Source organism: Engystomops pustulosus, chromosome 3, assembly GCF_040894005.1.
Source record: "Engystomops pustulosus chromosome 3, aEngPut4.maternal, whole genome shotgun sequence".
Taxonomy (NCBI): domain Eukaryota; kingdom Metazoa; phylum Chordata; class Amphibia; order Anura; family Leptodactylidae; genus Engystomops; species Engystomops pustulosus.
The window spans coordinates 1,357,230-1,373,543 of NC_092413.1; the positions used below are offsets into that span (position 1 = coordinate 1,357,230).

The 16,314-nt window shown below is 50.9% G+C and overlaps 1 protein-coding gene across 1 annotated transcript in view; it reads left to right on the forward strand.

Annotated features, from left to right (window-relative positions):
• The window catches only part of LRFN2 (leucine rich repeat and fibronectin type III domain containing 2), a 544,365-nt gene extending 530,458 nt beyond the window's left edge, over positions 1-13,907 (forward strand). The window contains exon 4 of the mRNA XM_072139747.1: positions 12,442-13,907. Within this exon, the coding sequence (XP_071995848.1) occupies positions 12,442-13,366 (925 nt within the window). The 3' untranslated portion in view covers positions 13,367-13,907. The remainder of the gene's footprint in view (positions 1-12,441) is intronic.
• The last annotated feature ends 2,407 nt before the right edge of the window (positions 13,908-16,314 follow it).

The following is a 16,314-nucleotide window of genomic DNA, read 5'->3' on the forward strand; positions in this document are numbered from 1 at the left end:
CTCACCTCTCCTCCTCTCATCACAAGGCACCTGGAGATGTCTCACCTCTCCTCCTCTCATCACAAGGCACCTGGAGATGTCTCACCTCTCCTCCTCACATCACAAGGCACCTGGAGATGTCTCACCTCTCCTCCTCTCATCACAAGGCACCTGGAGATGTCTCACCTCTCCTCCTCACATCACAAGGCACCTGGAGATGTCTCGCCTCTCCTCCTCACATCACAAGGCACCTGGAGATGTCTCACCTCTCCTCCTCTCATCACAAGGCACCTGGAGATGTGTCACCTCTCCTCCTCTCATCACAAGGCACCTGGAGATGTCTCACCTCTCCTCCTCTCATCACAAGGCACCTGGAGATGTCTCGCCTCTCCTCCTCACATCACAAGGCACCTGGAGATGTCTCACCTCTCCTCCTCACATCACAAGGCACCTGGAGATGTCTCACCTCTCCTCCTCTCATGACAAGGCACCTGGAGATGTCTCACCTCTCCTCCTCTCATCACAAGGCACCTGGAGATGTCTCGCCTCTCCTCCTCACATCACAAGGCACCTGGAGATGTCTCACCTCTCCTCCTCACATCACAAGGCACCTGGAGATGTCTCACCTCTCCTCCTCTCATGACAAGGCACCTGGAGATGTCTCACCTCTCCTCCTCTCATCACAAGGCACCTGGAGATGTCTCACCTCTCCTCCTCACATCACAAGGCACCTGGAGATGTCTCGCCTCTCCTCCTCACATCACAAGGCACCTGGAGATGTCTCACCTCTCCTCCTCTCATCACAAGGCACCTGGAGATGTGTCACCTCTCCTCCTCTCATCACAAGGCACCTGGAGATGTCTCACCTCTCCTCCTCTCATCACAAGGCACCTGGAGATGTCTCACCTCTCCTCCTCACATCACAAGGCACCTGGAGATGTCTCACCTCTCCTCCTCTCATGACAAGGCACCTGGAGATGTCTCACCTCTCCTCCTCTCATCACAAGGCACCTGGAGATGTCTCACCTCTCCTCCTCACATCACAAGGCACCTGGAGATGTCTCGCCTCTCCTCCTCACATCACAAGGCACCTGGAGATGTCTCACCTCTCCTCCTCTCATCACAAGGCACCTGGAGATGTCTCACCTCTCCTTCTCTCATCACAAGGGACCTGGAGATGTCTCACCTCTCCTCCTCTCATCACAAGGCACCTGGAGATGTCTCGCCTCTCCTCCTCACATCACAAGGCACCTGGAGATGTCTCACCTCTCCTCCTTTCATCACAAGGGACCTAGAGATGTCTCACCTCTCCTCCTCTCATCACAAGGCACCTGGAGATGTCTCACCTCTCCTCCTTTCATCACAAGGGACCTAGAGATGTCTCACCTCTCCTCCTCTCATCACAAGGCACCTGGAGATGTCTCACCTCTCCTCCTCACATCACAAGGCACCTGGAGATGTCTCACCTCTCCTCCTCTCATCACAAGGCACCTGGAGATGTCTCACCTCTCCTCCTCTCATCACAAGGCACCTGGAGATGTCTCACCTCTCCTCCTCTCATCACAAGGCACCTGGAGATGTCTCACCTCTCCTCCTCTCATCACAAGGGACCTAGAGATGTCTCGCCTCTCCTCCTCTCATCACAAGGGACCTAGAGATGTGTCACCTCTCCTCCTCTCATCACAAGGCACCTGGAGATGTCTCACCTCTCCTCCTCTCATCACAAGGCACCTCTCCTCCTCTCATCACAAGGCACCTGGAGATGTCTCACCTCTCCTCCTCTCATCACAAGGCACCTGGAGATGTCTCACCTCTCCTCCTCTCATCACAAGGGACCTAGAGATGTCTCGCCTCTCCTCCTCTCATCACAAGGCACCTGGAGATGTCTCACCTCTCCTCTTCTCATCACAAGGCACCTGGAGATGTCTCACCTCTCCTCCTCTCATCACAAGGCACCTGGAGATGTCTCACCTCTCCTCCTCTCATCACAAGGCACCTGGAGATGTCTCACCTCTCCTCCTCTCATCACAAGGGACCTAGAGATGTCTCGCCTCTCCTCCTCTCATCACAAGGGACCTAGAGATGTGTCACCTCTCCTCCTCTCATCACAAGGCACCTGGAGATGTCTCACCTCTCCTCCTCTCATCACAAGGCACCTCTCCTCCTCTCATCACAAGGCACCTGGAGATGTCTCACCTCTCCTCCTCTCATCACAAGGGACCTAGAGATGTCTCGCCTCTCCTCCTCTCATCACAAGGGACCTAGAGATGTGTCACCTCTCCTCCTCTCATCACAAGGCACCTGGAGATGTCTCACCTCTCCTCCTCTCATCACAAGGCACCTGGAGATGTCTCACCTCTCCTCCTCTCATCACAAGGCACCTGGAGATGTCTCACCTCTCCTCCTCTCATCATAAGGCACCTGGAGATGTCTCACCTCTCCTCCTCTCATCACAAGGCACCTGGAGATGTCTCACCTCTCCTCCTCACATCACAAGGCACCTGGAGATGTCTCACCTCTCCTCCTCTCATCACAAGGCACCTGGAGATGTCTCACCTCTCCTCCTCTCATCACAAGGCACCTGGAGATGTCTCACCTCTCCTCCTCTCATCACAAGGCACCTGGAGATGTCTCACCTCTCCTCCTCTCATCACAAGGGACCTAGAGATGTCTCGCCTCTCCTCCTCTCATCACAAGGCTCCTGGAGATGTCTCACCTCTCCTCCTCACATCACAAGGCACCTGGAGATGTCTCACCTCTCCTCCTCTCATCACAAGGGACCTGGAGATGTCTCACCTCTCCTCCTCTCATCACAAGGGACCTAGAGATGTCTCACCTCTCCTCCTCTCATCACAAAGGACCCTTAGATCCAGTGCCATTACTATGAAGAACTCCCTGCTCTGGGATTCAGAGCTTGATGACCATCTCCATATGTGAGGCTGTGCTTCTCATCCACAGTCTTGGGGCTCTAATCCTCCTGGGGTTACTGGTTTACCACCAGAAGTAAAAAAACACAGTGGCCATGGGGCCAGGGATCAAATATGAACTATTAATAATACTGCATCATCTGCCAGAGAGGAGAAGTTTATCTATCTACATATCCATCCATCTCATATCTATCTATCTATCTATCTATCTATCTATCTATCTATCTATCTATCTATCTATCTATCTATCTATCTTGGGCCAGATGCACCACTTGTTCTTTCTCTTGTTTTTGTGCCTTTTTATATTGTGCACTGTTGCCAGTTCTAAACACTTTAATGAGCCTAATAATCATTCATCATTAGCAACTTGTTAATTTAGGCGCAAAAACACTCCAGGAGACTTAAACTGAGAAGTAGCACTGAACTCTTGTGCAGAGCAGCGTATCCCCAGCAACAGAGCTCAGCACACACTACAGACAAAACAGACACTATGTGCAGCCTCTGTTTTTAGTTCATGTCCTTCTATTTACAAACAATCTGCAAAAGCAGCAGCTCAGAAGAGAAGTTTGTAGGAGCACAGAGAAGTGTTCCATGTAGCAGGATAGAAGACAAGTGTGTGGGAGCTACAGATAGTACAGAGAAGTGTCCCATGTAGCAGGATAGAAGAGAAGTGAGTGGGAGCTGCAAACAGGACAGAGAAGTGTTCCGTGTAGCAGGATAGAAGACAAGTGTGTGGGAGCTACAGATAGTACAGAGAAGTGTCCCATGTAGCAGGATAGAAGAGAAGTGTGTGGGAGCTACAGATAGTACAGAGAAGTGTCCCATGTAGCAGGATAGAAGAGAAGTGTGTGGGAGCTACAGATAGTACAGAGAAGTGTCCCATGTAGCAGGATAGAAGAAAAGTGTGTGGGAGCTACAAATAGTACAGAGAAGTGTCCCATGTAGAAGGATAGAAAAGAAGTGTTTTGAAGCTGCAGACAGGACAGAGAAGTCCCCCGTGTAGCAGGATACAAGAGAAGTGAGTGGGAGCTACAGATAGTACAGAGAAGTGTCCCCATGTAGCAGGATAGAAGAGAAGTGTGTGGGAGCTACAGATAGTACAGAGAAGTGTCCCGTGTAGCAGGATACAAGAGAAGTGAGTGGGGCCTGCAGACAGGACAGAGAAGTGTCCCATGTTACAGGATAGAATAGAAGTGTTTTTGAGCTGCTGACAGGATAGAGAAGTGTCCCGTGTAGCAGGATACAAGAGAAGTGAGTGGGTGCTGCAGACAGGACAGAGAAGTGTCCCGTGTAGCAGGATACAAGAGAAGTGAGTGGGTGCTGCAGACAGGACAGAGAAGTGTCCCATGTAGCAGGATAGAAGAGAAGTGTTTTTGAGCTACTGGCAGAACAGAGAAGTGTCCCATGTAGAAGGATACAAGAGAAGTGTTTTGGAGCTGCAGACAGGACAGAGAAGTGTCCCATGTAGCAGGATAGAAGAGAAGTGTTTTGGAGCTGCAGACAGGACAGAGAAGTGTCCCATGTAGCAGGATAACCACACTGGTGTCTGAGGAGGATACTGGCCAGAATTACAGGGGGGCAGTAGTAGATCAGCACTGGGGGATCCCCTCCAGGAGAAGCCACTGCTGAGGAGATTACTGGATGCAGGGTGTCACACACCTCGGTGCTGCTGTGGGGGTCATTCTCATGCTGAGGTGCGGGGGAGGAGCTTGTAGGAGGATCACATGTAAGAGTCTGAATCTAACATTGCCCTAAACTTCCCCTAAAGTAAAGAGATTAATAAGAGGCCGGAGCTCAGCGCATCACAGACGGTTGTAGCTTGTGATAATTTGGGTGCAACAATGAGACTCGAGCGCCGAACAGGGACAAAGGTGATACATTGGGCTCATGGTGACACATCGGGCTCATGGTGATACATCGGGCTCATGGTGATACATCGACACATTTACTTACCCGGTCCAGTCGCGATCCTGTGGCGCGTTGTCCAACGAGGATTCGGGTCTGCCGCGATTCACTAAGGTCGTGGGCCCGATGTCCAGCAGGTGTCGCTGCTGTGTCGAGGTCCGCCGGAGTTCACCTTCTTCTTCCTGGTGCAGGTAAGTGCTGATCTTGCGACACAATTCATTTTTAAAATTTCGCGGTCTTTACGAATCCGTCAGATTGTCTGACGGCCACGCCCCCCCCCCCCAATTTCTGCCGCATGCAAGCAGGCGCTGATGCGCCACAATCCGATCACGTGCGCCAAAAACCAGGGGCTATTCAGCGCAAAGCGGAAATATTCGGCAAACCCGACGAAGGTGCGGCGTTCGGACCCTTATTAAATGAGCCCCTCTGTATCCTGCAGCCCTGGATGTGCTCGGTGCAGGAATTGTAGAAATCTCTTTAATAAATAATCCCGGCTGTTTAGAACAGAAGAATGAGGGAAACCTCCGGAATCCATTCATCGCCCTCCGCACTTCTCTGATTCTTTCTGTATCTTGTGATTCTGTATGAGAATTCAAGATGTTCTGCCTCCACTGCTCAATATACAGTATATACATATATACACTCCTGCCATGATGACTGCTCAGTATATACATTATATATATATATATTGTGGGAGATTTGGCCCAGTAGAGACCGTGGTAGCGGGGTGCTGTGATGCAGTTCAAGACAGTGACACCAAAGTACAGTCCAAAACAGGTCTCGTCTGCGTTTATTGCAGCAGGAACAAAACAAAACAGCCTTCACATTGAGGCATCAAAACAAAATAATATCCTACTCATCAGGGTGCTAACTAAACAATGGTTCTCTGACTCACCACTAACAAAACACTTTTCGTTTCTCCAGGCACAGAGGTCAGGGCTGTGTGCTCTCCAGCCTCCTCTCTCAGCTCTGCTCAGCAGCTGTATCCTCCCTGATTAGGCTGCTCCAGGCACAGAGGTCAAGGCTGCGTGCTCTCCAGCCTCCTTCCAGAGAGACAACACTTCCAGCTCTGCTGAGCGGTTTTATTAGGCTGATTAGGCTGCTCCCACCACCTGTGTCCAAGGTGCTGGACACCCAACCTCAGCACTAAGGCCTTGCATAATAGCAAAACCTAGGGGAAACATACCGCCCATCCACAGTTAACCCCTTCAGTGTCTCACATACCCTCCCCCTCTGTTTGACCCTGTGGGGGCGAACACTTTTGGCCATCAGACAGTGAGTACCAGACAGGGCATCGGCATTCCCATGCAGCTTTCCTGCTCGATGTTCCACCGTGAATTTAAAATTCTGCAACATTAGGAACCACCTTGTGACCCTGGCGTTCCTCTCTTTGGCCTGACTCATCCAGGTGAGGGGAGAGTGATCGGTCACTAGTGTAAACTGTCGCCCTACCAAGTAATACCTCAGGGATTCCAGAGCCCATTTAATCGCCAAGCACTCCCTCTCAACTATACTATAGTTCTTCTCAGGAGGTGTGAGCTTGCGGCTCAGGAATGTCACGGGATGTTCCTCACCCTCCACTACTTGGGACAGGACAGCCCCCAAGCCCACGTCAGAAGCGTCAGTCTGCACAATAAAGGTCTTGGTGAAGTCAGGGGTGATCAGTATCGGTCCCTCACACAAAACCGTCTTAAGTCGCTGAAACGCCCCCTCAGCCTCTTCACTCCACTTTAGCATCACCGCCCTGCTACCCTTGGTCAGGTCAGTCAGGGGTGCCGCTATGGTAGCAAAATCGGGGATAAATCGGCGATAATAGCCCACTATGCCTAGGAAAGCCCTCACTTGCTTCTTGCTCATAGGTCCTGGGCACTGCTGTATCGCCTCCACTTTATTTACTTGGGGTTTGATGACACCTCGCCCAATACGGTACCCCAGGTACCGGGCCTCTTCCAGACCCAGTGCACATTTTTGGGGGTTTGCTGTCAACCCTGCTGCCCTCAGGGAGTCTACCACTGCTTGCACCTTGGCCAGGTGACTCTCCCAATCGGTACTATAAACTATGATGTCATCCAGGTAGGCCGAGGCATATCTCCGGTGAGGTTTTAGGACGAGATCCATTAACCTCTGGAATGTGGCGGGAGCCCCATGTAGCCCAAAGGGGAGTACCACGTACTAAAAAAGCCCATCAGGAGTAACAAAAGCGGTCTTCTCTTTGGCCCTGTCAGTAAGGGGCGCGGCGCGCTTCGGGGACCCGGTAGGGTTTTTGGTGTACCCGGATGTGGGGTTCGGTTATGATGTCATGCTTGATGACTGAAGTACGACCCGGTAACTTAGAGAACACATCCACATTTCGGATCACAAACTCCTTCGCTTCCTGAATCTGGGCCCTGGAGAGGGACTCCGAGATCCGTACTTCAGGCACCTTGGCATCGGGTACACCTACCTCCGGTGTCCTCTTCTTGGGGACAGACGCTTTTTCTACTCCCATGGCCATCAGGGACTCTCTTTCCCTCCATGGCTTTAGGAGGTTCACGTGGTATATCTGTTCGGGTTTCCTCCTCCCCGGCTGAGATACCTTGTAGTTAACCTCCCCCACTTTCTCCATGGTCCTTGCCATTTTGCCAAGAACTTGCTCTCAACGGTGGGCACCAGAACTAGCACTCTGTCGCCTGGGTTAAAGGTCCTGAGTCTGGCTGATCTATTGTAGACCCTAGACTGGGCCTCTTGTGCCCTTGTCATGTGCTCCTTTACAAGGGGCATTACCGCCGCTATGCGGTCCTGCATAAGGGAGACGTGTTCTATCACACTACGGTGGGGGGTCCTCTCCTGTTCCCAGGTCTCCTTAGCTACATCCAAAAGCCAACGTGGGGAACGGCCATATAACAGCTCAAAGGGTGAGAAACCCGTGGAGGACTGGGGAACTTCACGTATGGCAAACATCAAATAGGGCAACAAACAATCCCAGTCCTTCCCATCTTTGCTGACCACTCTCTTTAGCATCCCTTTCAAGGTCTTATTAAACCTCTCGACCAGGCCATCTGTCTGAGGATGATACACAGAGGTGCGGAGCTGTTTAACCTGCAGTAACTTACACATCTCCTTCATTACCCTAGACATGAATGGGGTACCCTGGTCAGTCAAGATTTCCTTGGGGAGGCCTGTGCATGAGAACACCTGGAACAGCTCCCTAGCAATATTTTTGGAGGAGGTGTTCCTTAATGGAATCGCCTCGGGATACCGCGTAGCGTAGTCCAGGATAACCAGGATGTATTGGTGCCCCCTTGAGGATTTGACTATGGGGCCAACCAGATCCATTGCAATCCGTTCAAACGGCACCTCTGTGATTGGTAACGGTACCAGAGGACTCCTGAAGTGGGAGACCGGGGCAGTAAGTTGACACTCAGGGCAGGAGCTACAATACCGGTTTACCTCACACCCCGGGCCAGAAAAATCGCTGCAGGATCCTCTCTCGGGTCTTCTCAGCACCTAAGTGCCCTCCCAGCACATGTTTGTGTGCCAACTCTAGCACCAGCCTACGGTGAGATTGGGGTACTACAAGTTACTCAACCTCCTCACCCCGTATCTGGTCGACCCTGTACAACAGTTCCCCAACAATCACCATTCGGGGGTATATTTTGTCAGCCCCTGGTATTTGGAGTACCCCATTTATCACCTTAACATTCTCCCGTGCTTTAAACAAGGTAGGGTCCTGTAGCTGTGCAGCCCCAAAATTTTCACGGGAAATCTCAAGGTCCGGCATGTCGGCCACCTCCTCGTGGCCCTCGACCTCACCAGCTAGGACCTCTAGGGGAGAGAATTCATCACATGGGGTCACCCCTACTGCTGGTGTGGGTACATCGGCCTCAAAGGGTTCAGGGGCCAAGGCCGGACATACCTGATGTCCATTATCTGCAACAGCACCTAAGGTGGGTCTTTGTCTCCAGAGGTCCCAAAACACTGGTAAGTCTCTGCCGATAATAGCCTCATGAAACAGGGTCCCCACCACCCCCACTTCATGGGCAATAGTACCACAAGGGGTATGTAGGTTGATGACATCAGTGGGATATTCGCGAGTGTCCCCATGTATACACAACACTCCCACTGTACAGTCCAGGATCAACCAAAGTTCCCCGCACCAGGGTGACCAGACTCCCTGAGTCTAGCAAGGCTTCCACTGTGTGACCACCGATTGTGACCATGCACACTTGGGGTTCTGCATCCGTGACTGACTCAGCCGCCAGAACTGGCCGGGCAAACAGTGACACTCGCCGGGTCTGGTTGCAGTCCATTGGCTCCACTGACAGTGGACAGTTGGCAGCAATATGGCCCATTTCATGGCACCGCCAGCACTGGATACGGCCATGACCTCTGTCACGAGCCTCACTGGGTTTCTGGGTATCCACGCCCCCCAATGAACCCCCTCCCAACCTGACATGTCTCCCCTTTTCCGCAGTAGCAGTCTTACCAGCTGGTTTGGTGACCCTGTCACTGGCACTGCTTCGTGTGGGAGAGGTAAGTAGAAGATCCTCCGTAGCCCGATACCTCTCTACTAGGGACACGAGTTCCTCAGCTTTTGTGGGACCGGCCTGTCCAACCACTCTCTCTACCATCTGTGCTGGGGTGCAGTCCTCTGGTTGTAGCCACTTCCGGACAAGATGGATCAGGTCATGCATTTGGGAGCGTGGGGGTAGTCTTTCTGAGTAAGCCCACTGGTGGACCCGGCTGGAGCGAACTTGAACGGTGACCCCAAGACGAGCCAGAATCTCCGCCTTTAGCTGGGGGTACTTACGGGTCTCCGTTTCACTCAGGTCGTAGAAAGCCTTCTGCGACTCGCCTGTCAGGAACGGCGCCAGGACATCTGCCCACTGCTCAGCTGGTAACTCCTCTCGCTCAGCTACTCGCTCGAACACAGTGAGATACGCCTCCACGTCGTCGGCCGTCATCATCTTTTGTAAAGCCTTTTGTACTGCAGCCCGTGCGGAATGCTGGACAACCGGGTACCCTTGCAGACCAGTATGGGACCCCTCAGTAGTCGCCGCTTGCGGTGCTGCCATAACGCCAGAAAACTTTTCCATCATCAGCTGGAACATGGCTCGGGACTCTTCCTGCTGTTGCTGGAGCATGGCTTGCTGCAGCTGCCGATCAGCCCGGGACTCTTCCTGCTGCTGGCGGGACCTCTCCTCCTGCTGCTGGAGCATGGCTTGCTGCTGGCGGGACCTCTCCTCCTGCTGCTGGAGCATGGCTTGCTGCTGGCGGGACCTCTCCTCCTGCTGCTGGAGCATGGCCTGCTGCTGGCGGGACCTCTCCTCCTGCTGCTGGAGCATGGCATGCTGCTGGCGGGACCTCTCCTCCTGCTGCTGGAGCATGGCTTGCTGCAGCTGCCGATTAGCCTGGGACTCTTCCTGCTGTTGCTGGAGCATGGCTGGCTGCTGGCGGGACCTCTCCTCCTGTTGCTGGAGCATGGCTGGCTGCTGGCGGGATCTCTCCTCCTGTTGCTGGAGCATGGCTTTAATAAAGTCCTCCATCTTGGCTTTATCCTGCACTTTGCCTGCTGCTTTCACCCAGGCCATGCAATGTTGCAGGATGTAGCGAGCCTTTCAGGTGTGTGTCTTTTGAGCTGCCCGCAATCCGAAGCGCCATATGTGGGAGATTTGGCCCAGTAGAGACCGTGGTAGCGGGGTGCTGTGATGCAGTTCACGACAGTGACACCAAAGTACAGTCCAAAACAGGTCTCGCCTGCGTTTATTGCAGCCGGAACAAAATAAAACAGCCTTCACATTCAGGCATCAAAACAAAATAATATCCTACCCGTCAGGGTGCTAACTAAACAATGGTTCTCTGACTCACCACTAACAAAACACTTTTCGTTTCTCCAGGCACAGAGGTCAGGGCTGTGTGCTCTCCAGCCTCCTCTCTCAGCTCTGCTCAGCAGCTGTATCCTCCCTGATTAGGCTGCTCCAGGCACAGAGGTCAGGGCTGTGTGCTCTCCAGCCTCCTCTCTCAGCTCTGCTCAGCAGCTGTATCCTCCCTGATTAGGCTGCTCCAGGCACAGAGGTCAGGGCTGTGTGCTCTCCAGCCTCCTTCCAGAGAGACAACCCTTCCAGCTCTGCTGAGCGGTTTTATTAGGCTGATTAGGCTGCTCCCACCACCTGTGTCCAAGGTGCTGGACACCCAACCTCAGCACTAAGGCCTTGCATAATAGCAAAACCTAGGGGAAACATACCGCCCATCCACAGTTAACCCCTTCAGTGTCACACTCCCGCCATGATATACAGTATATATATATATACTACCGCCATGATGACTGCTCAGTATATACAGTATATATATATATACACTCCCGCCATGATGACTGCTCAGTATATATATACTGTTATATACTCCCATCATTGATACTGCTCAGTGTATACAGTATATATATACACTACCGCCATGATATACAGTATATATATATATATATATACTACCGCCATGATATACAGTATATATATACACTCCCGCCATGATATACAGTATATATATACACTCCCGCCATGATATACAGTATATATATATATATATATATATATATATACTCCCGCCATGATATACAGTATATATATACACTCCCGCCATGATATACAGTATATATATATATATATATATATATATATATATATATATATATACTACCGCCATGATATATAGTATATATATATACTACCGCCATGATATACAGTATATATATATATACACTCCCGCCATGATATACAGTATATATATACACTCCCGCCATGATATACAGTATATATATATACACTCCCGCCATGATATACAGTATATATATATATATACACTCCCGCCATGATATACAGTATATATATATATATACACTACCGCCATGATATACAGTATATATATATATACTACCGCCATGATATACAGTATATATATACACTCCCGCCATGATATACAGTATATATATACACTCTCGCCATGATATACAGTATATATATATACTCCCGCCATGATATACAGTATATATATACACTCCCGCCATGATATACAGTATATATATACACTCCCGCCATGATATACAGTATATATATATATATATATATATATATATATACTCCCGCCATGATATACAGTATATATATACACTCCCGCCATGATATACAGTATATATATATACTCCCGCCATGATATACAGTATATATATATACTCCCGCCATGATATACAGTATATATATACACTCCCGCCATGATATACTTTATATATATACACTCCCGCCATGATATACAGTATATATATATATATATATATATATATACTCCCGCCATGATATACAGTATATATATACACTCCCGCCATGATATACAGTATATATATATACACTCCCGCCATGATATACAGTATATATATACACTCCCGCCATGATATACAGTATATATATACACTCCCGCCATGATATACAGTATATATATATACACTCCCGCCATGATATACAGTATATATAGACATGTAGCACTTGGTTCCTATGTAATTCCCGTGTAATCCTCTCTATATCCTGCATGTAGCGCTTTGCCGGCTTCCTGCTGATATACAATGTAACGGATGTTTCTCTTCTTCTTTTGTCTTTTATTAAAGGATGATCCCGGCATCTAACAAGGCGTTTGTGGTGAATAACCTGGTGTCGGGGACGGCGTACGACCTGTGCGTCTTGGCCATATGGGACGACACGGCCACCACTCTGACAGCCACCAACATCGTGGGCTGCGCGGAGTTCTTCACCCAGGAGGACTATCAGCAGTGCCAGTCCATGCACAGCCACTTCTTAGGGGGAACTATGATTCTAGTTATTGGCGGCATCATAGTTGCGACATTGCTGGTCTTCATTGTTATCTTAATGGTAAGATATAACATTTGTAGCGATTCCCAGGGCAAGATGGCCAATGTCAGCAATGTCTACTCCCAAACTAACGGGGGCAGCTCAGTGCAGAACGGCGTGCCCCCCCAGGTCAACCCCAAAGTGGTGGTGAGGAATGAACTGATGGAGTTCACTTGTGGCTCCGTGCACAGTAGCGTCTCATCCTCTTCTAGTTCGGTGAATAGTGCGGAGGGGGACGACTATAGTTTGCAGAGTAACCAGAGCACCCTGTCCAATAAGTGGAGGCCCGTCTCCAGGTCCAGGCATAACATTGACAGACTCATGGGAGCCTTTGCCTCCCTCGAGATAAGGTGTCAAAAAAAGGAGGACACCGTAGACTCCAGGACCTCTACCACAGTCCACCAGTCAGACAAGGAGCCCTTGCTCGGCAACCAAGAGTCCAGAGTGCGTAGCCTCCTTGTGTTACCTCTGGAGGGAAGAGCCAAACGTAGCCGCTCTTTTGACATGGGGGACTTTAGCACGACTCAGTGTTGTAGTTACCCAAGAAAGATCAGCAGCATCTGGACTAGGAGAAGCCTCTCAGTAAATGGGATGCTCCTACAATATGATGATAGCGAACTTACAGGGAACACCACTAGAAGCACCTGCGACAGCTCCGAATGGGTCATGGAGAGCACAGTGTAGGCCAGAGCATGCCCTATGGATTGTGTAGGTCTCTGCAGGAATTTCCATGACACGAGTCCAGACAGTGGTGCTGAGTGCCGGCAGTGGTGGACTGTCCAGAAGAAGCACGCGTTATGCTCACAGTGCTCCTTACCCTAGAACCCAAGACTAAGCCGAGCGGAGGAGGAGGTAGCATTCTGTCCTTATGTAGGATCCATAACAGAAGATGCACTGAGGCTCCGAGGTGCCCGGACGTCCACAAGCAGCAGCACTCACGGCCACCGCACACTCGTCTTCTGCTTTCCTTTTGTTCCTCTTCTTTGTTTGTTTTTCTCGTTTGTTCCTTTGTTCTTGTCTTTGTATCATTTTCTAGTCCTGAGGGCAGAGTTATCCATCATTTCTATTCTTTGTTTTGTGTGTTTGAGACGAGGAGAATTAGAAATCTAAATCATGAACTGGGATTTATTTCCTTTTTAAGATTAAACAAATGTTACATAACAATTAGAGCTTAATTTGTCCATTTTTGGGAAAGTCTAAAACGGTAGAAAAGTTTTTGTTTTGTGTGTGTGGGGGGAGGGGGGGGATGCACAAACCTAAGAACGTTTGGCTGTTGCTGATCTACCTCCGAGGTCACGGATCGAGAGTCACTAAAGGGATTGAAAAAATATTATTTACTTTATTCCAAGGCATTAACCCCTCGCTGGCGGCTGAGCGTCTGACTGGCCGATGGTGGAGGTCGTGCAGCAACATCTGAAAATTCCAAGCTTGTCCATCCATGACGGAGTGACTGAAGCCTTGTCATCCCCTGGGGTGGCAGCTCACAAAGTATATGGTGCTGGGAATGTAATCAGATATGACAAGATAAAAATTGTCATTCCAGATGTCAGCAGCGCAGTCGAGCGTATCGTCCGGGAGTAGCAGGATCTCACTGACGGCTTGCACTTCCTAGTTATAAATTACCTGGAGAGTTCCATGTTTTACCAGCGACTAATCTGGATTTTTGCCTGGTCCAGCGCCATCCCCAGTAATGACTCTCGTGGACTCCTCCTCGCTCCCTCCTCGCTCCCTCCTCCGATTCTCCGGACACTGACATTCTGTACAGAAGGGAAGGTGAATATAACGTATTGTGTGGGATCCATGGGAGCCGAGACGTCGGAGCAGCCGGATCCTTCTTGTTGTAGAATCTGAAATTCATGTGGAAAAGAAACATTTTTGCTACAAATTGTACAGTAAAAAAATTCTGCAATGAAAACTGAGTTATTTTACTTACATATAAGTCTCGTTATTTCTGGAATATACAGGGATGAGCGACATAAAGGACGGGACTAGCCGCACTCACATAGGACGGGACTAGCCGCACTCACATAGGACAGGACTAGCCGCACTCACATAGGACGGGACTAGCCGCACTCACATAGGACAGGACTAGCCGCACTCACATAGGACGGGACTAGCCGCACTCACAGAGGACGGGACTAGCCGCACTCACATAGGACGGGACTAGCCGCACTCACATAGGACGGGACTAGCCGCACTCACATAGGACAGGACTAGCCGCACTCACACAGGACAGGACTAGCCGCACTCACATAGGACAGGACTAGCCGCACTTACATAGGACGGGACTAGCCGCACTCACACAGGACAGGACTAGCCGCACTCACATAGGACGGGACTAGCCGCACTCACATAGGACAGGACTAGCCGCACTCACATAGGACGGGACTAGCCGCACTCACATAGGACGGGACTAGCCGCACTCACACAGGACGGGACTAGCCGCACTCACATAGGACGGGACTAGCCGCACTCACAGAGGACGGGACTAGCCGCACTCACATAGGACGGGACTAGCCGCACTCACATAGGACGGGACTAGCCGCACTCACATAGGACAGGACTAGCCGCACTCACACAGGACAGGACTAGCCGCACTCACATAGGACAGGACTAGCCGCACTTACATAGGACGGGACTAGCCGCATTCACATAGGACAGGACTAGCCGCACTCACACAGGACAGGACTAGCCGCACTCACATAGGACAGGACTAGCCGCACTCACATAGGACAGGACTAGCCGCACTCACATAGGACAGGACTAGCCGCACTCACATAGGACAGGACTAGCCGCACTCACATAGGACAGGACTAGCCGCACTCACACAGGACAGGACTAGCCGCACTCACACAGGACAGGACTAGCCGCACTCACATAGGACGGGACTAGCCGCACTCACATAGGACTGGACTAGCCGCACTCACATAGGACAGGAGTAGCCGCACTCACATAGGATGGGACTAGCCGCACTCACATAGGACGGGACTAGCCGCACTCACATAGGACGGGACTAGCCGAACTCACATATGACGGGACTAGCCGCACTCACACAGGACAGGACTAGCCGCACTCACATAGGACAGGACTAGCCGCACTCACATAGGACAGGACTAGCCGCACTCACATAGGACAGGACTAGCCGCACTCACACAGGACAGGACTAGCCGCACTCACACAGGACAGGACTAGCCGCACTCACATAGGACGGGACTAGCCGCACTCACATAGGACTGGACTAGCCGCACTCACATAGGACAGGAGTAGCCGCACTCACATAGGATGGGACTAGCCGCACTCACATAGGACGGGACTAGCCGCACTCACATAGGACGGGACTAGCCGAACTCACATATGACGGGACTAGCCGCACTCACATAGGACAGGACTAGCCGCACTCACATAGGACAGGACTAGCCGCACTCACATAGGATGGGACTAGCCGCACTCACATAGGACGGGACTAGCCGCACTCACATATGACGGGACTAGCCGCACTCACATAGGACGGGACTAGCCGAACTCACATAGGACAGGACTAGCCGCATTCACATAGGACGGGACTAGCCGCACTCACATAGGACGGGACTAGCCGCACTCACATAGGACAGGACTAGCCTCACTGACATAGG